The sequence below is a fragment of the Manis pentadactyla genome, chromosome 19 (genome assembly GCF_030020395.1).
Source record: "Manis pentadactyla isolate mManPen7 chromosome 19, mManPen7.hap1, whole genome shotgun sequence".
Taxonomy (NCBI): Eukaryota; Metazoa; Chordata; class Mammalia; order Pholidota; family Manidae; genus Manis; species Manis pentadactyla.
The window spans coordinates 17,929,307-17,951,228 of record NC_080037.1 but is presented as its reverse complement, the minus strand read 5'-3'; the positions used below and the strand labels follow the sequence as shown (position 1 = coordinate 17,951,228).

General features: G+C 36.9%; 1 protein-coding gene across 1 annotated transcript in view; it reads right to left on the bottom strand.

The window, feature by feature from the left end:
* The window catches only part of USH2A (usherin), a 722,977-nt gene that overhangs the window by 586,201 nt on the left and 114,854 nt on the right, over nt 1-21,922 (bottom strand). The window contains exon 11 of the mRNA XM_036931704.2: nt 323-518. Within this exon, the coding sequence (XP_036787599.2) occupies nt 323-518 (196 nt within the window). The remainder of the gene's footprint in view (nt 1-322; nt 519-21,922) is intronic.

The window sequence follows — 21,922 nt, the reverse complement described above, 5'->3', positions numbered from 1 at the left end:
AAAAGTACTAATTTTCTAAAAGAAATATCTATGCAGTAAGTAAATTATATTTTTTTCTATGACTTATTAGTATGGGACCATGTGAACTAACACATCTACAAACTAAAGAAACTTCTAAAGGTTGATTAAACTAAGCTTCAAGCCATAGTGTAATAGAATTATTAATCTAATTATTTTTAGACAGTTAATTTTATCCAAATTATTTTTTTCCAGCCTGCCTTGAGCCAGGAAATTTGCTGTACTCTTCAGTTAAGAAATCAAATGGAGAATTTTATTCCAATGGTAATAGAGCTGTGACTGTAAACTTTTGCATTACACATACCAATAACGTTAGCTTTGCACTTGCACTGGCCTGAGTCTGGGTGACAGGTAATATCTCCATTCACTGTCCCAGAGGTATTGCAGTTGCAAGGACTGCAGCCATCAGGATCCAGCTCTTGTAGATTGTAGAATCCATTCTGGCACTGATTGCACCGTCTGCCAGACACATGTCTCTTACAATTACACTGGCCTCCAATCTAGGGAAGATAGAACATTTTGTCGAATGATGAACGTATCTATTTTTAGATAATTTGCTCATTAGGTACAAGACAGGGAGGGAAAGAGAAAAAAATTCTAAATGTTAAACAGACAAGAAGGTAATAAGATTCTTTTTCCTCCTGACACAAAACATGGGGAAGCTTCAGCAGGGTGAATATAGAGAACTGAATGAAAATAAACCCCACAGAGGTCAGTAGTATATGACTAAAGGGAAAATGTGGATTTAAGCATTAAGCACCATATAAAGAAATCAAAATATAGTCATGTGGAGACTGAAAATAGAACAGAGCCAGCAATTAATTTATTCTTTACAACTCCACCTCTCTGTTTTATTCCTCTCACGCACTGTCCCAGAGATCCAAACTTGTCTGATACATGCAGGTACTTACATGCAGGAAGAATCTTTCTATAATAATATCATCCTATCAAGGTTTTAACAATGTTTAAAATAAAATTCTTTGTCTACTGGATTAGACCCCAGTAACTTTTTTTATGCAATTCCGCTTTTAGGAATATTTTGGCATATTGATGATTCATTGTAGACTTACCCACATCAAGTGTATTCATTGTGTTGATTTGTTGTTGTTAAAAATGCAAAAAAAAAAAACCACTTGTTTTAAAGCATTATCAAGCAAAATAACAGATGATAAAAGGAGTATGCTTCTTCTTGGAGCTGTTATTTGCAAATGAAAATACATGAAGTACGGTATGGTCATCTACGTATTATCTGTGTATGTAGATAATACTATGTTGGTTAAAGAAAGATAATTAAGAGCTAACACTTTTCATAGGGGAACATGTGCATATAAAATGTGAAAGTAATATAAGACATTTAATGATAACTCAGGACGTGAACAAGAGATGTGGATACAGACATCAAGTTAAATATATTAAAAAATCACTGGCACTTCTATCCCTAATTTCCTGTCACTTGCACTGAATCCAGCTCTCCACATATGAAGTCAGGGTTATCACACAGGGAAGTAATCTACATGTGGAAAGAGACAGGGTGATTCACTCTTAATCTCAGAGATATCCAGAAAGACCACATGAGACTGGGATGCGATTACAAAGATGTAGAGAAGGGTTTTTAAGCTGAAGAATTTTTCCTCATCTGAGAACAAGAGACTCACTGGAATCATTACTTGAGGATAAAACAATTGATATTAAAATGTCTAATGTTCTGAAAAATAAAGGTTTATACATGTACCAGGTGTAGTTGTAGATAGTAAGGTTAATTATATTTTTTTTATATAAACTTCAAATTCAAAGACACATCGGTCTAGAAAGTTACACAAGGACCAGAATTGCCTCTTTGTGGCTGTCTGTGTGCCCCACTCCCACTCTCATCCAGCCCCATGGAACCCAGATCATTACTCACGATAGGGATTTGATCTGGCCTGCAGAAACGAATGTCATTTATTGGTGGGCACATGTTATAATAAACATGAAAACCCAAAAGGTATTTGATTACACACTTAGGACACTTCAAGCCCATCATTCTACAGGAAAGCCCTTATTTTTTGCTGTTGTTTCACTTGTATTAGTTTGTTCTCCAAAGACATGCCAAAAAGCTTTACACGCTGGACATACATTATATTGCTGTCAAAGAATAACGTTGGACGTGTTATAACTCTCCATGTAAAGAGTACTATTTCCAAGATCAAGAGCAAGAAAGAATGAAAAGATGAAAAGAAATAAAAGTGTATTCTGTGCCAAAACTTAGTCTCCTATGTATTTTGTTACATTCTTGTTTAAATGTAAGGCATATACCACCTGCAGCTCTGTTGCCTCTTGAAATCTAGATAAGACTGCCTGCAGCCCTCATTCCATTCCTTTTGAAGGACAAAAAGTGCTCCTTATGTTTACAAGAATTTTATGTGCACAGATATTCTCATGGTCGCCCTGACTCTTAAAATTCTTCCTCCACTTTCCAGTCTTCTCGCCACCTGAGGGCTCTGCCCTGTATCCTCCTAGAGAGGAAACTCAACCAACAATTCAATTTTAAAAGGAGCTCTCATAAGAAAGAAAATGCACTAAACTTTACTAAAGATTTGGGATGAAAGAAAAACAAGAGCTTTACTTTGAAATTTATAATATCTTTCTAGTTTCCCTACACCTAGAGGTTTTCAGAGACTTCTGCACTCCAACAAACTACCATTTCTGTCTTCTCTCTCCCTTTTCTTCTTCCCTCATCCCTCATGCATGTCTACTTTACCTTTTTACACCTGATTCTCACCATTTACACAGAACAGCTTAAAAACACCCATTATTGCCTTGACTCGTGCAAACCCCAGTCTTGTCCAGGTAACTCTTTCAACAAAACAGAATCTTTCCTCAAGAGAAACTCTTCTGCAAACAAGATAATACAATTTCACTACCATTTCATGAACCTAAAAGTTTGCACAATACATATAAACCACACTTTCTCTATATTACCTCTCTATGTGGTTTAAAAGCAATAAAAGGCTTTGCAGTTTTATCAAATTAGTTCATTTTAATCATTTTCTCAAAATGCACCTGAAAAGAAGAAGTTTACTTCTGTTCAACTCAGGTGTAGATTCTCTTTATTTATAGTGATGGTATATAAATCTATTTGTATGCTAAGACCAATTCCTGTCCACCAAGTAGAAAGAGAGAAGAGTGTGCCCTCACCTCTTTAAAAATACACTTTCAAAAAGTGATCTAAATCTCTCTTCTGTGGCCATGCTCTTTGGTAGCACACTTTTACACTAACCCTAGATTGGCCTGTTGATTTTCTTTGGATGTCAGCAAACAAGATGCGATCAAAGGCTTGGAATGCTTGCAAATTTTGAGTTCATTCTTGCAGTCTGGGAACTCTGAGACCACATTGTAAACAGGCTTAGGCTATCCTGTTGGAGAACTAAAGAATATGTGGGAGAGAACTGTGGTTGCCCCTACTAGTAGTTGTTCCCACCACCCTAGTTAACAGTCTGCTTGACACCACATGAGATGTGAGTGAGGCCGTTCTAGATCATCCAGCTGACTAGCTAACTAAGCACAGATCAGTGAAAGAGTGCAGAGAAGGCTGACCGAGCCAGCCAAGACATGGCCCAGCCAAACCATGGAGTTCTAAACTAAGTAAATGGTCGTCTTTGTTTTACATATGGCTTAAACTGAGCAGCAAAAATTAAAAGAGACACAATATTATTAACCTCAACTTAAATTTCTACACCTAGTTGCACAAGAGGCTAAGAAACGTAGTTTACTTTTTATGATCACATGGATGGACAATTCATATTAAGATTTCTATTAGTAATATAGAAGGGAGAACAGATTATGGGGTGTAAGTACTCCTTCTGATAACAAATACATGTTCATACTTGGAGCCATAGAAATTATCCTGCTCTTCAAAACCCTTCGTTTTATAAAGTTTGGTCTTACATGCTGTTGGTCACATGAGCAAAAATTAAAAAGGATCCTCCCCATGAGCTCTAGTTAGAAACTTAACTGACTGACCTGGCTTGGGTTATGCCTCTTATCTAATTTCTCAAGGAAGATTTTTCTCTGAAATCTGTCTTCTTTTCAAATGTAGACAATTAGTGCTTATGTCACCCTACTAAGCGCTGCTATATTTACACCCCAGAGTTTTGATTTATTGTGTTTTTACTCTCCTTCAGTTCAAAATATGGCCTTATTTCCCTTTTGATTTCCTCTTTGACCTTTAGGTTATTTACACATGCATGGTTTAGTTTCCAAATATTTAGAGATATCCCAGAAATTATTCTGTTATTGATTCCTAATTGAACTTACTTATCAGGGTCACATAGCTACGTTATTACTTTATATGAATGAATTATTTTAAATGTATTGAGGCTTGCTTTTGGCCCAGAATTTGATCGACTTTGGTAGATGTTTTGTGTTGATAAGGAAAGTCCATGTAACCTGGTGCTGTTGAGCTCCTCTTACGTGCCAGTCGGGTCAAATTGGTTCACAGTGTTTGTTCCGGTCTTTATACTTCCTGGTTTTTCTGTCAGTTTGTACTGATTATTGAGAAAGTGGTATTGAAATGTTTGCCAATAACTGTGGATTTTTCTATTTCGCCTTTCAGTTCAGTTTTTGATTTGGGTATTTTTAAACTCTTGTTGTGGATGCATGAATGTTAAGAATTGTTATGTCCTTGTGATGAATTGACCCCTTTTGCAATCTGAACTTCTTTATCCTAGCTAATATATTTTCTCTAAAATCTACATTTTCTGTTATGAATAAAGTCATTCCAGCTTTCTTATGATTTGTGCTCACATATATATCTTTCACCATCCTTTTTTTTTTTTACCATCCCATTATTTTATCCATTCTTCTAATGTCTAACTTTAGCTGGAGTATTAAGGATATTTAAATTTAGCATGGTTATTGATAGGGTTAAGTTTAAATCTATCATTGTATTATTTTCTTTTTACTTGTTATACCTGATTGTGCTCCTCATGTCTACTTCATTTTGTATTATTTTATATTTTCATGATTCGATTGTATCTCCCTTTTGTTTTATTAGACATAACATATTGTTTTATTATTTTAGTGGTTTCTTTGAGGTCTATGATATACAAGTTTATACAATCTACCTTGAAGTGATAAACTAGTTCACATACAGCATAGGGAGCTTATGAGAAGAGACTTCCTCTTCTCCCTCCTAACCATTGTGCTATATTGTCACACACTTTACTTGCAATGTATATTAACCCTTTACCACAGTGTTATTTTTGTTTAAACTGTCAAATATTTTAAAAGATAATTAAATAACCAGAAAAATATCTTATATATTTTACCATTTTTGGAGCTCCCCATTTCTTTGTGTAGATCCATATTCCTTTATGCTATCATTATACTTCAGGTAGACGTGGTTCTTCTTAACATTTCTTGTAATTCAGGTCCCCTTGTGAGGAATTCTTTCATTTCATGTATTGTAAGGAATTTTTATTTCACCATCTCAGAAAGACACTTGATAGGTATAGAATTCTAAGTGCACTATTTTTTTTCTTCCTGTATCTTAAGGATGTTGCTCCATTGTCTTCTTCTTTGCATCTTTTCTGACAGGAAACTTGTTTTCCTACCTTTGGTTCTTCCTCTGTATATAATGGATCTTTTCCCTTGGCTGTTTTAATATTTTATCTTTATCATTAATGATAAAATTAGCAGTAGTTTTGAGAAATTCAATTATGATATGCCTTTTGTAATTTTATGTTTTTTTCTTGGGTTTTCTTGAGATTCTTGCATTGGTGGTTTTATGGTTTTTTCATTATACAATACTTGGAATTTTTAAGTCATTGTTTCCTCAATTTTTCTTTTTCCCATTCCTTCTTAATCATACCTCTCCTTTGGGTACTCCAATTACAAATATATCATGACTGTTGAATTAATCACACAGGTCACCAATGCTTTTTTCTTTTTTTTAATATTATATAGTCTATGTTTAATTTTGGATAGGTTATGTTTGCTATGACTTCAACCTTACTAATCTTTTTTGCAATATGCAAGTATTACCATTAATCCCATCCAATGTATTTTCATTTCACACATTTCAGCTTTCCTCTTTAGATTTTTTATTTGTATCCTTTTTCGTACCTCTCATGTCTTGATATAATCTTCCAACTATCTGTAACATAATTATAATACCTGTTTTAATGTACTTTCCTGATAATTCTAACATCTGTTTCAGTTCTGGGTCAATTTCAGTTGTATTTTTGTCCTCATTATTGTATTTTCTTGCTTCTTTGCATGCCTGGTAAATTTTCTGAGTGCCACACATCATGAATTTTTTTATTTGTTGGGTGCTGGATATTATAACATTCCTATAGATACTCCTGAACTTTGCTCTGGGATACAGTTAAATTACTTGAAAACAGTTCCTTGTCTTGCTCTTAAGATTTATTAGGTGATACTGGAGCAGTGATTAGTCCAGGGTGTTCTCCATTACTAGGCAAGGCCCTTGTGTGTACGCTTGCTGAAGTTCTGGGCATCATGAGGTTTTTCTATTTTGGAAAGCAGAAATGTGCACTAGTCCCAGCCTTGCATGAGCACTAAGCACTGGTGTCTATAATCTATAAGCCTTTCAGATGTTCTTTCCCCAGCCTCCCACACATGCAATGATTGCTGGGCAGCTTAATACTTAAGGAAGATACTCTGCAGATCTCCGGATTTATCTCTCTATGCTGCTGTCTCCGTAAACTTTAGCCACTCTGGACTCCCTGACCTCTCAGCTCTCTCTCTTCAACTCAGAGAACCCCCTGGGCTCCACCTGGGTCTCCCTCCTTGCTCCTTGGCCTGGGAATTTCTCAAGGCAAAATGCAGAAGATTAAGCATGGTGCCTATTTCCTCTTTTTTCCTGATAGCTCACTAAAATAATAGGAATTTTAAAAAAAGTTTAATCCACAAGTTTAATGAGACCAATAGAGAAAACAATAGGGAAAAAATAAATTTCACAAAAAAATTTCAAGGACAGAAAATGGAAGGAAGAGATATGAATGAATACTGATAATTCTTTCAACTCATTAGGGGAGTTACAATATGAGTGCTAGCTGAGCTGGATTAGTAAAACAAGATAACTTATTTTTCCTACAGAACCTCTGAAAGCCTTAAGATCACAGGCAACAAAAATCTCGAAGAAATAGGACACAGGTGTGAAGTTAGAACATAAGCTTTCACCTGGGGGTAATTTCGCCACGCATAGGACATGTAGCAGTGGCTAGAGGCATTTTTGGTCACCCCAGTTGGGAGAGGGCTTGTACCAGCAGCTTGTGTGCAGAGGCCAGGAATGCCGCTGAACACCCTACCACATGCAGAAAGGCCCCCCACAGTGAAGGGTTATCCAGCCCCAAATACCAACAGTGGCAAGGTCGAAAACTGCAAATTAGAGAAATGCCACATAGCAGGTATTTAAATTTCCAGGAACCATTTTCAATCATATACAGCCAGGCAAACTAGTCCTGCTCCCTGATGACAACAGTCTTATTGTCAAAAAAAAGAAATTAACCAACTCATCATATTACATCATGAACAATGGTGAGTGGGTGAGGGATAGGGCAGAAACTGGGGAGTAAGTGAATCACTGGGGAGTAAGTGTACACTAACACAGGGACAGCCCACCCCCTGCCACATTCTTCTTTTTCCTACACTGCTTCTAGAAAACCAGAAGCCAGACTTATTTTCCATAAAGAGGAAACTGGCAGAGGAAAGCTACAGAAATAAGATCTCTACAACTGCTACCTGGGACTCTGACCCCTGCAAAGGAAAGCTCTCTTATTGCTCCCACACATAAGGGTAAAATCTAGTTTCAAAGTGTTTTGTCATTTTACTGCAGAGTGGAGCACATATCAAGGACTCATCAGACATTTGTGTACAATTTCCAACATTAAAAAAAAGAAAAGTTAGAAGAGAAATAGGAAGAGAAGGAGGGGGAAGTGGAGAAGGATGAAAAATAATAATCCAGGAGGGAAAGAAAGCAATGCAGGGAACAGAAATAGAAGAAATCATCAATCAATAGTGGTTAAAAAATACATACTTAAAATTATTATTTCCAGAAAGATAAAAGTTTTATTCATTTAAAAATATAGAAAACAGAAAACCTTAAGAAACAAAATAATCTGTGGAGGAAAGAATCATTCAATATTAAAAATACAATAGGCAAAATAAAAATCTACATAAAAAGATAAGAAGAGAAAGTTGGGGAAATTCTTCATAAATTCTTAATAATAATAATAATGGTGATGAAAAATGAAATAAAAATAAGAGAATTTCCAGAAAGACAAAAAGTAGGAAAAAAATAGGAGGGATGAAATTATCAAAGAATTAGTACAAAATAAACATTTTCTAGACATTAAACCAGTTTAAAAAGTCTCTCCATGTGCTAGTAAAAATTAATGGAGGGAAATAACTGACATCAGGGTAAAATTTCATGATGCATTTGCATATCAGAAATTTAAAAAACACAAAAATTTCCAAAGACTGATAAAGTAATCCATGTATAAAAATATAGAATATCACCAAAGCATTCTGCAATATTATTATAACCTAGAACATAATTCATACCTTAAAGATTATAAACAAAATTATTTTCCTAATCTAGAATTCTATGTGAGGTCAAATATAGGTGCCTGTGAGGAAAGAATAATGACATTGTCCAGATATTCAAGGATTTAAAGAATTTAACTCCCTCTCTCAGGAAGTTTTTAGGGATAGTCTCAGCAGATGAGAATGTAAACAAACAAGAACAACAGGAATGCAATTCCTGGGACCCAGGGGATGGGGACCAGAGGAATGTGGAAAGTCCTGCAGTAACAGCTGAGCAGGAAGCCCAGAGAGTCAGTGGTCCAAACTAGAACCAAAGAATGGAATATTTTGAGAATAAGGTAGGGCTGGAGAGATAGAATACCTACACCAGGACATATTAAAAAATAAAAAAACCTTATACATGTGGCAGAGATTCCAGAATTTTAGGGAAAAGTTAGTGATAGATACATAAACAACTAAACAAATTAAAGAGAAGGAATTACCCTATCTTTAAATTACTACATTATGACATATTTAAACTATTAAATCATTAAATATAAGTAAAATAAAAGGTTATGGATATTTTTTAAGTTTGGAGATAGAATTAACACGATTTGCTGATGGGTTAAATATGGCTATTAGGAGAAAGAATTCAAGGATGTTATCATGGCTTTGGGCATGATCGCCTGGAAGGAGAGAGTTGTCGTGACTAAGATACAAGAGGCTATGGGCGAAGCGGATTTGGAAAGATCAGGAGATCGGTTTGTGACACATTTGATTTGAAATTATCTACTGGATGTTGAGTAATAGAAATACAGGTGTGGAATTCTTGAACTCCAACTATTTAGAGACAGAATTTGAAGTCGGTATCACCAAGGGAGTAAGTGTGGACAGAGGAAAGACCCATCCAGAGAGCCCTAGTGCCCTCCAGCAGTAGTAGCCTGGGGGAGAGGAGCACGCAGGAAAGGAGGCGAAGGAATAGCCAGGGGCTTGGCAAGAAAGCCAGGAGAAAGTGCAGTGCTGGAAGCCAAAGAGAAAGAGAATGCAAAATTGTTGTAAACATTGTTAGGTCAAGAAAAATAAAAACTGAGATTTGACCTTTGGGTTTAAACAGACAGGGGTTCTTGGTGACCTTGAGAAAAAATATTGCAGTGCAATGATGAGAGCGAAGGCCTGGCAGACATGATTTCAAGAGATCATAGGAGAATAGGGCTTGGAGGCATCAGCATAGAAACATCTTTCAACGAGTTTGGCTAAAAAGGAGAGAAAGGACAATAACTGGGAAAGGAATTGGAATCAGAAGGGTTTAAAATGGAAGAAATAACAGCATGCCCGTTCACTGGGAGGAAGGACAAGACATAGGACACACACATGATACGTAAGGGAGGGGAGAGGTCAAGCCCAGCACCTGTCTCACCAGGTACCGCGGCCCCTCCTTCAGGAGGTCGACCTCTACCGTTTTCTAGTCATGCTCAGTGCTGAGCTCCTCTCAGATTAAAGGGCTTTCCCCTTTTCTGTTGTCCTGTAGCATTTTATTTTGATGTCATCTTGCAGTCCCTCAGTGTCCAACTTATAGATGCTACATTCCCGTCTGAAAATACCTCTCCGCCGTGTGCTGTAAGCAACCCGAGGCCATAAACTTCTGCACCTTTTCACCATCCATGGATCCAACAGGATGCTTGACATGTAGCAGATGCTCCACAAACTCATTTTCAATAAATGAGCCTTCTCAACACAGGATATTGTCAGCAGAGTGCCACAATGTTGTATATTTTTTCTCATTAATAAAAAATCCTATAATTCCTACAGAAAAATTAACTGAACTTCCTAAGGCCTAGCCCAAATGGAAACCAGTTGCTATATACCTGCAATCTTTCATGTTGGCACTATGTTATCCTGCTGTAGAATTTGACACTCATATTCTGTGTCTCTTCCAAGTGGTGTGAATTCCTTAATAATTTGGATTGTGTACCATAATTTCTAGCCACAGTACACACTACACTCTGAACTACCCAAGCCTGTGAATCTTAGTTTATTTATCTATAAAATAAGCATACTAATACCTATCTCATAAATCTGTTTTCAGGATTAACTGAGGTGATTAACATCAAAGTGTTTAGTATCCTCTCTGGGTTATAGTAAGTGCTTGGTAAAGATTAGGTATAACCACTACTACGTATATTTCACACTGGTATTGAACAAATATTAGGCAGTAAAGTGATCAAGTGATTGATAATCAAACCTTGTCAATGCTTCTAAAGTACTTAATAGATGTGTGGCAGGCACTTGCAAAGTGAAAAGACATCTGCATCCTGTGCAAATACCTGAAAGGCTGGAGATGTTCTTCTCTCTTTTGCTCGTTCTACTCCAGCTACATGGCCTCTTTCCTATTCCTTGAATACATTAGGGATGTTCCTACGTTAAGGTGTTCGCACAGGCTTCCCCCTCTGCCTAGGTAACTTCCTACAGATTTGCACACAGCTGACTCCCTCATCTCTTTCAGGTCTCAAACCAAATGTCACCTTCTTACTGAGCCCTGCCTCGACTACACATCTGAAATGGCAACTCCCTTCCTTAAAATGGTGCGCCCGCAGTCTTTTACCTTGTCCTGTGTCTTCCACAGCACTTCAGTAAATAGATTTGCTTCTTTTTACATTTGCTGATTTTTGTCTTACTCCACTACTCTCCCAACCCCATTACTATACCATGAAAGTTCCACAGTTATGGGGAGTTTTAGTCATTATACCATTTGTGAAGTGCATGAGTCTTCATTTCAGAAGAAACTGAACCTTAAAAAGACCAAGTCACTTACTGGAGGTCACACAGCTGGTAGTGGCCTATCTCCCAAATCCAGGCTCACAACCACTATGCTAAACTCACTCTGCTTGTGATAAGCTTCTACAAATATAAACAGCAATGAACATGGTGCTAGAACCAAAAAAGGTCAAAGCAACGGCCTATACCTGAGAGTGGATGGATGCACAATGGGATAATCAGGCAAGCATTCTAGTTTTTTTGTGTGAGTTTCTCTGAATAGCTCAGATGTTTGCTAGTGGTTACTTAAGACCACACTCAAGATGCATCTATTTTGGACTTCACTGCAAAAGGTTGCTGTCCCAAGCTATGTAGCAATGGTAGATACACACAGTCAGTTGTGGAGCAACAGAAACAATGAATTTGGCAGGGACATTTAGTGACAACAGAGAAGAGTAAGCTTCTGCAATAAATATCCTAGTCACCTTTCTCACTATCAGGGTGAATACAAGGCATGGGGTAATCCATACGTGATCTCTTTTATATGTGTGAAAATAGTACTCTGATGTTTAAAGAAAATAAAAAGTATGATTTAAAGATTAATAAATTAGGTGAGCACAGTCAGTATGTATCAGAGGTTATGTAATAGACACTATATTTTAAGTAATTTAAAGCAACACTTTTAAAGCAGCAGAAATACATGTCTTCCTAAAATCTCATTTGGCTGGTGGCAGAGAAAATCTAATGTTCTATGGATTACATCTTCCCACAGAACTCACTAAGAGTCAGTGAGGTAAGGTTAATGACCCCAAAGTCAGGATTTTAAAAACAAACTCAAAAATTTAAGAAAACGAAGTCTACCTCAATAAGTAGATTGAATTTGGAGGGTTTTGTTTGAACAGAATAGAAATATAAATGAGACAAGAAATATTTTCATCAATAAACAACTTCTTCAGAATATTCTTTTCTTTTAGAAAGATAATTATTTACTTTTCTTTTTACAGAAATTCTTTAACTCCTATTCTTCCCTGTTGAAAAACTCCTTCATTCATGTAATCACTCAACAAATGTTTAATCACATACAACCACACTGTACGCATGCTGTGAGTTGTATAACGTCATATTGCATGAGCAACTCTGCTCAGTTTCTACTACTGCTTCCCTCAGAATTGCCACCAGTACCCAGAAATTGCATACAGAAAGATTTTTGAGTCTGCTCCTCTCCCCTAATCTATTTAATGAACAATCAAATTAAATTCCATCCACTCCAATTCTGATAATGATACTCCTGTGGCATTTTGTAGGTGAAGTGGAGAGAGTGGAATACTCTGGGTGTAGAAAATGAAAGAGGATGCATTTTCTGTAAAAAAAAATAAAATAAAATCAAGTAAAAGTTGTTTGCTTTCCATTGGCACCAAATACTAGCAATTCCAAACAATGCTTGTGAAACATTATTCCTCCCCACTGGGGTGAACTGTTTCCAGTGCCTCCCCCTCCTCACTTAGCATATCACCATGTCACTTCTGTGCTCAGAGATATTCAATAGCTCCCTACTGCCTAACTGAGAAAGTCCAAATTCCATGATGTGGCCTCAACATGCCTCTCTCATCTCACGTAACATTATTATCCTACCTTTTGATGGCTCCAGAGTTTCTACGGACTGGGCTGGGCGGTAGCAATCTGGCTGGAAATGTTACACAGGGAATTGTTTTGTAACTACATTTGCATAGCAAGCTATGCACTATTCTTATTTAGATTATGAAACAATTTTGAATGTGTTTGTGGAGGACCATGGTGAGCAAAGGAGTGTGATAATATGGGCATGAGGGACTTGATGTCTGCCAAGCAATTGTTTCTGCTGCCTATATTGTGTCATATTTTCTGCAAATAAAAATAGTTTGCTCCTTCTTTCTTGACATTCATGCTTTTTTTTTTCATTTTGCCCTACATCAGACCTCTGTTACAATTTTGAATAGGAGTTGTAAGAACAAACATTCGTGCAAGTGCTTGACTTTTTCGAAATTCTTTTAACACCCATTTAGATTTTTATACGGGACTTAAGTACCTTAGTGTGTTAATTGATTTTCGGATGTTAAACCGGCCTTGCATTCTTGGAATATATGCCAATCAGTCATGATGCACTGCAGTTATTATATATCACTGGATTCAATTTGCAGATACATTGTTAAGATATTTTACATCTATGCTCATATGAAAAATTTAAATGGGCTTGTTTTTAAATGTTTTGTCAGGTTATGGGATTAGATTTAGGTAGCCCACAAAATGAGTTAGGAAGTATATACACCTCAGTTTTCTAAAAGAGTTTATGTAGGACTGATATAATTTATTCCTTATGTTACTGGAGAATTTACCAATATAGTCATGGAGCCTTATGTTTTCCTGTTGAAAGGAAATTTGAATTTTGGTTACAAAGTCAATGTCTTTAATTTATATGGAGCTACTTAAATTTTCTATTTCTTCCTATGTTATATTTCTAGTAATGCTCTATTTCTTCTTGTGTTAATTTCTGTTAATTTGTCTCTTTCATTTACAATGTGAAATTTATTAAGAGAATAATTCACGATATTGTCTTATAATTCTTCAGGTGTTGGTAATATATGCTGCAATGTCCTTTTTAAATTTCTGATGCAATTTGCATTTTATCTTTTTGTTGGTCAGTTGTCAGTTCTATTATCTTTTCAAAGAACCAACTACTGAGTTTGTTCATTTTCACCACTGTTTGTCCATCTCTATTTGGCTGATTATCAGTCTTTTTATTCCCCTTTCATCTACTTCATGTTTAGTTGCACCATTTTCCTTCCCCATCATCAGTCTTCTAGCTCTGAAAATCATAGCTTCACTCTAGTGCCTGGCTGCTACTTGATGGTACAACCGTTTGGTTATTCATCCCCACTTGTCTTTAGTGCCTCTGTTCCCAGTTTCATAAGAGACTTCAACTATCAGAAAAGAACTGGGTTTGGGGTTGATACAGGTACAGCTGAATTCATGCAGTTATTGTGGTGAGCAGGTGAAAGGGGAGGAAAGGACAAGCATTGATGAGTGAAGTAGGTTGAGAAAAAAGGAGAAATGGAAGGCAGACGAAAGCTTGGTATTTCATTTTTTTCCATGTACATATATATGTTGATTGTACTCCAAAATTGAGTCCTTTGATTATCCACAACCAAATAACTCAGACCTATAGAACTAAAACTCCCTGAGGATTAAGCCCAGGAATCTTCATTTTTAAAAAGTGCTGTTTGTAATTCTTATGAACACGAAGATTTAAGAACTAGTGCTTTAAATACTTGCTACCTATCCTGTCACTATACTAACTGCTTCTTAGGGACTCAGTCTTACTGCTTTTTCTTCTTAATTTTATATTTCATCAGTGATAGGATGTGAGATTTATTAAGAGAGAGTAATTCATGATATTGTCTTATTATTCTTTAGGTGTTGGTAATATATGCTGCAATGTTCTTTTTTTATTTCTGGAGGTCCATCACTGAGCATCAAAGGCACAGTCTTCCTGAACTGAGTCAATAATGGAGTGTTTATACCACTACTCACCTGAATGTAAATTCCAGAAATAGACTGGTTTTAGCAATTTTTTAAAGAACATTTATGAAATAGTTAATCATTTGCAGCACTGCTGTGGAAAAATACATCCATCTACCTATCTACCTGCCTGTCTTTATACAGTATAAAGTCCTGCTAGGACTTGCTCAGCCTGAAGATACGGACCCTGAGAATGGTTACATATTTCTAGTACAGATACGACTTCTTTTCTTAAGCTTCTCCCTCTCTAGAGAAGAAATGTCCACATTAACATAACAGGCTGTCTTTGTAAGGTACTCATTCCACTTCAAAAATAAATAAATGAATCTGCAGTGGTTTGTGCCACATACAAATGTCACGAATTAGAGAATGCCAGGTGAATAATGTACATCATAATACTTGTTTCCATTTAAGTGTTTTATGATACTGCTGTTTATCATTTTGCTCAGCTGTCGAAAATATTCATTTGAGAAGAAAGGCTTCTATCTTGGTGCAAACCCAAAAGATGTCTTTTCTTTTCCATTCCACAATGCCTGTCATTTGTCAGGCTGCTATATTTTTATAGCTCTCCTTCCCCTCCAAAAGACATTTCTGAGAAACTGCTTTCCAAACTTCCCCACCATAATCTCTAAGGAGTAGTGCAAAAAGGTAAAATTCTGAAGCAAGCTCAAAGTGATAGTAGGAACAGGAGACATTTTTTCTCCAATCTTAGGAGCGTTCAAGAGGAAAGAGTGTAAAGAAGTTCCCCACACACTGTTGTTCCCAGCAATGGTTACATACTTGAATGGTTTTAAGAGGAAGTACTATAATTACAGTCCTTCTAGTTCACAAAGGGGTATAATTTCATATTGCATCATTCTTTTCTTTTTTTTTTTGCTGGTTAAGATCTATTTTTCTAAGAGATTATAAGCTATAACTTGTAAAAGATGCATGCAATATATGTCATCATGTTAAATTAGAACATTTTGGAAATGTCATCTGAATGGCATGACTCTACAGTATAGTCTTGTTGTAATTTGATGCAAAATTAATATAGTGGTTATTAACAAAATGGTGTTTTGACTTTATCAAAGAGAGAGATCTCACAGTAGCATTAAAAATATATTTCCAACATGAATAAAAGAATTTTACGTGTCCATGGTTAATGTTGTATAGAAATACCTTTTTAGGAAAGTCCACTAGTTTGGTTTAACTGTCATTTTTGTTTTACTTTGGCAAAACTGATCAAAGTTGCCTTGAATTTATGCAGCAGAATGCTTGCTTACTACAGTGTTAGTTGATTGAGTGAAAATGTAGATTTCAAATATATTAAGAAAGGAAAGCATCCATTTAAGATGATAAAGAAATTAAATAAATCAGGCTTGATAAAAGTTCCTTGCAAAATATTCACATTAGTTTATGTGTAAAAATAATAAGCTGAATCCTTGATATACATCAGTGCTAAGGAGTAATACCATCTCTTAAAACGTCACACAAATCTCCATTTGAGAATTGTATTGATTTCAATAAATTAATTTGCCACTCAACAATATAGACATTGCTATTTTCTAAATATTTAGGAATTTTCTTTCAACAGGATTAAATTAATAGGATTTGGTGCAATGATCCTGAACCAAATGAATATGCTTCCTTTCTACTTTTGGATAGTGTACGTAAATATCCCGTTTAGCACACTGCTGTAAGTTCGTCCTATGTGTCAGTGCTGGGAACATGTGTTTAAACTAGACCCACCATCTCTAGAGTCAAGTTCAGTTTTGGAAACAAACTATGCCAAGTTTGAATTTCTGCCCTACCCCATTATTATCTTTGTGATCTTGGAGGAGTTACCTAATTTCTCTGAGGCTCAGTGTCCTTAACTATATAATGGATAAATTAATAGCTACCTCATGAACTTTGGTAAGGACTGAACTCATTACCTAAAAGGGCTTGGCATAACCCTTTACATATGGCAGATGAAAACAAATGGAACCTTTGAGATCTTACAGACTAGTTTTTGTCTTCAAGCATCTTAAGCAATATGTCATTCATTCGCCTGCCAATCTGTCTTGCACATTTCGGCCTGTGACACTCCCACAAGTGGCATCAAAACCACATGTGGGTAGATCAAGGTAGCGACCAGTCCTTCAGTCCACCAGGAGATGAACCATTCCCCAGTCCTGCAGAACACTCGGGAGCCCAGAACCCTTGCACTGTTTTGCCCTGGTTACTGGGAGAGTCCTGCCTATGGAAATGATCAACACATTGGTTTGGCAGGCCGAGGGGGAAGGAGACTGGCCAATTATTCAGGACCATCAAAGTCATATACCAAGTGTCATTGTGATGTATTGACTATTTTTTGAAAATGGATATATATGTATATCCATATCTAAATAAATAAAGTTTTCACCTTTTAATCATATCCCTAATACACACACACACACACACACACACACACACACACACACACACACACACACACATCCTATGGTGGCTGCTTATTCTAAAAGACTTAAAATATTTATACTTTGAAATTACCTTCAAAATCTATGATCCCTAATCATTTTCAGTGCAATGTTTCTCTATATACTTGCCCCCTCATCTGAGAGGACCTAGGGAGGCAGGGATTACTGGCATACCTTGGAGATATTGCAGCTTTACTTACAGACCACTGTAGTAAAGTGAATATTGCAATAAAGCAAGTCAAATGAATGGTTTGGTGTGGCATATAAAAGTTATGTATACTGTAGTTTATTAAGTGTACAATAGCATTATAACTATAAAAGCAATGTATATATACCTTAATTTAAAAATAATTCATTACTAAAATATACTAACCATCATCTGAGCTTTCAGTGAGTTGTAGTCACTGACCACAGATCACCGTAACAAATATAATAATAATGAAAAAGTTTGAAATATTGCAAGAATTACCAAAATGTGCTAGAGACATAAAGTGAGCAAATGCTATTAGAAAAATGACTCAACAGACTTGTTTGACAAGGTTCACCACAAACCTTCAAACTGTAAAAAACGCAATAAGCTCAATAAAAGTGCAACATAACAGGGTATGCCTGCATTTTCTCATTGCTTGTTCCCAGGGCTTCTCTCTCACATGTAAAAAAGTCTTTTCACCTTGCATGCAATCTCGGTCTCCATAACACACATTCAGTCCTCTTTGGTTGACAAATACTGAGTTCATTTTAGCAGAGCACCTTCCACTGGTACCTCTGCCATTACACAGGGTCCATCCCCAGCAGGCACTGCCCTCAATATTAACGATCTGATAAGGTGCTGATGAGGTACTATATTCTCAGGGGTTCTCATTAAACAGAGCCACTCTGTTCCATATGTACAAGAGAACATTCTTCTCACTCTTGCACTAGCTTGCACAGGCATTGAGCAGAGAAGGCAAGCTCCCTATCAATCTCCATTCTCTTCTTCCACAGTGTACAACTGTAGCTAGGAAATGGCTGCTCAGCCACGGACTACACTTCTCCAGCCCTCCATGTAAACAGTGTAGCCATGTGACTAGCTCTCACCAACAGGATAACCCCTGAAGAGATGTGTGCCTCTTTGGGACCAAGACTTTGAAAAGGCAGACGTTGTTTCCACACTTTTTCTGTTACTGCCCTAGAGGAAGGCAAAGCCAATAACACAAGTAGGCTATGTCCCCAAATTGTCACTTGGAGGAGACCCACCAAACAGCCCAAAACAGCGATCTTGAAGGGGTTTTATGAACAAGAAATAAACTCCTATATTGTTTAGACCACTAGACATTTTGGAGTCTATCTGATACATCTGCTTAGCTCATGCTGACTATACCTGGGGGGCAATGTAGTGGGCCTTGTTTCATATTAACCACGCTTGCTGGTTAAATCAATATCCAGGTAAGACATAATGTTTTCACCAATGTTCTCACCGTGGCTACTCAGCCATGGACTACACTTTTCCAGCCCTCCAGACTATCACTATTGAATCTAGTCTTAAATACCTGAAGAACTATTATTTGGCCAAGTTTGTATGCTCCAGCCCCTGGGATGAGCCCCTTCTTAGGGAGGTGCCAGGCATGTCCAAACATGTGAAACTCACTCAACTCAGGCTGAGGCTGGGAACTTCACCTCACTTACAGCTTCATCCCCCAGGCAGTTTGTCACACGTTGGCTCTTGGATAACTCCTTCAATATCAGCCTTTCTATTACGCTCTGATCCATTTTTCCCTTCTTTTCCCATTTGCACCCCAGTGCCTTTGCTCTTATCCTTTGTGTATCTGGCCTTCCACATCCTCAGGTTAATCAGTTATTAGTCAGCTTCCCAACTGCAAGAGAAATGTTCCTATGCATCTCTCCCTATAAGTCTCTGAATGAGAGACCACATGACTTACACCCAGGTCACGTCTTTCTTTAAGCCCTAGGGAAACTCCCCCCCTTTCATATCCTTCGCCGCCTTACTGCTTATAGATCATACATCATACTATTCAGGGTCAAGCTTCTTATTGACTGAAGAAACTTGTGCATTACTTCTATTTGTACACTTTAATATTTGGGTAACAAAATATATAAGGTAATATATTTCTGGTAAACTCACACAATGACTTTTGGACATGTTGTAATTAATGATTAATATGTAGTTCTAAGCAGAAGCAGCAGCACTGATGAACTGCAGGAAATGGTACATTATACAGAAAAAGTATATTCTGCTCCATTTTTTAATGTATTTCCCTGAAAATTATCACTCTGGCAGAACAATCAATTTTCATGAGTAGGGCCTTTATTTCTTAGAGTTGTATCTTTCATGGGTCATACCTGGAAATACTCTGTCCATTGGTGCCTTCCCATTTCATCTAATTCATTTCAACCCCTAGTCTCCTGCCTTATTAATCTATTTTTTAACGTCTCTTAATCATTTCCCTCTGTCCTAGCTCTAGGGCAGCAATCTTTTGATGCCTTATTGAGCATTACAATCAACCATTTTGCTTCCTGTCTGTATACTCAAACAACTGTATCTTCAGTTTTCAGCCAACTTTCAGATTCCCTTATGTACAGTTTTTTTGTTCCATTTTTTAAGAGAAATGGCTTAGGTTAGATCCCTTAATTTTGAGGATACAGGTTAGGGTACTATTTGACTATAATTTAACAAAGGCTAGTTGGTGTGGAAAACTTAGAAAACCATTTAAGATGGGATTCAGAGGGGAGAACAGAGTGAGCCCGCTCCTGAGCCAAGTGTGGATACATGTGTGCACAAGGACACGCTCACGTTTACCCCCTTTCTCCTACACACATCCACATCCAGCTTCTTTTATCTATGCATCTTTGATAGTGTTCTAGCAACTTGGTTTTTCAGGAATGTCCCATGGACAGCAGCAGTAGCATTATCTGGGAACTTTTACAAATACGGAATGTCAGTCCCCACTGCAGATTTCCTGATCAGAATCTGCCTTTCAAAAAGGCATCTGAGATATGTACATGCATATTTAAAGTTTGAAAAGCATTGCTATAGCTGACGTCCTACATCTTAACTGTTGTGATTTAACTCTCATGGTTTCCTCAGCCAGATGCAAGAACATAGCGATCTGAGAGAAAAGGTAAGGAGGGATGGAGAAAACCCCAAGCAGAAAAGCACTCAGAAAACATTTATTGAGTGCTTTCTACCTGTGTCAGGCCCTATGTTAGGGACTTTCTCTGAAGTCTCCTTGCCTTATTAGCAACATCTTGCGTAGGTGGCCATAGCGGGTACTCTGGGAACACCAGCAAACATGTGACGGGCAGGGGCAGTGGAGGCGAAGGCTGGAGCCAGACAGTTTACTCCCGCCTTGGGTCAGGAGAAGACTGGGATCTCTGTATTCATGTACTTTAAGTGTGAGTTCATAGACCCTTAACTGGAGAATATTTTTTGTAAAGCATCATCTAGGCCTGGGGCTCTGTCTTGTTCTTCTGGACTTAAAGTCACACTTTAAGGACAGATGTCTAAAAACTCATGCACTGAGTTTAAAGGAAACTATAGTGGCTTCCTGGGAAAATCACCATGTATCTGTCTATACTAAGAGCTAAGGATGTTTTTAAGATAAATGGACTTATTTTCCCCATTAAATTTTCATCATTCTTGGCTTATGCTCAGTTTTTGGGTCAGATGAAAGTACTAACAGCTTTTCCCTCAAAGATAAACAAACAAACAAAAAATACACAGACCTGATCCTACATTTATTTTAAAGGTATGTATGGATACCCTAAAACATCCACTGTGGTCCTCTGGCTCCAAGAACTCAATAATAATAAAAATGAGTCTTCTCCATTTTCTACTCTCTGATTATTATTAATAGTATTATTGTGCTTTAGATGTTCCCTGTGTCTTGACTTTGTCATCAGTATTTTTAGGATTTAGTGACTCAGAGCCTTACCTCATGCCATTCTCATCTTGGCATTCCCATAAGGAAGAACTATAGCACTTCTTATGGAAGAATAAGATAAATATGCCATATCTTATGAGTCTTATGAGACTGCACTGAGTTTCAAATGACAACTGCCAAAGGGAAAGTTCCCTTCCAGAACACAGAGCACATGACACAGTCACTCAGGGCATTTGGGGCTGGCTTGATTCCTAAGTCATTATAACAAAATGAGACTTGAACTATTGCCTAATTTACTTGTATGCTCACTAATATTATTAAGGACTGCAATTGCATGAATTTAAAAAATGCCCTTGAATGCAATTTTACAGTTATCATTCTGACACTGCTGACTTTTTCAGTGTGTAGTTGGTTATCCCACTGAAAATTTTTAGAAATCTTTTATAACATTATTTATGCAAGGTGTACTTGACACTCTATTTCCACATGTAATAACAAACTATTTCGTGTCTGTACATGAAAAAATTATAAAATGTAAAATAAAATATGAATGTGATTTAGAAATAATGTGAAGGTTTTAAAGTCATGAAAACAGTGCTATCACTGTATGTACATGTAGACTTCTCTATATGTAGCACTCTCAGGCTACATATCAGATTTAATGAAAATTCTCTGTATTTTCTGACTATAAAACTGACCAATAAGGCAACTTAGGGAGAGAAGTAAAAAGGAAAAATGTTTTTA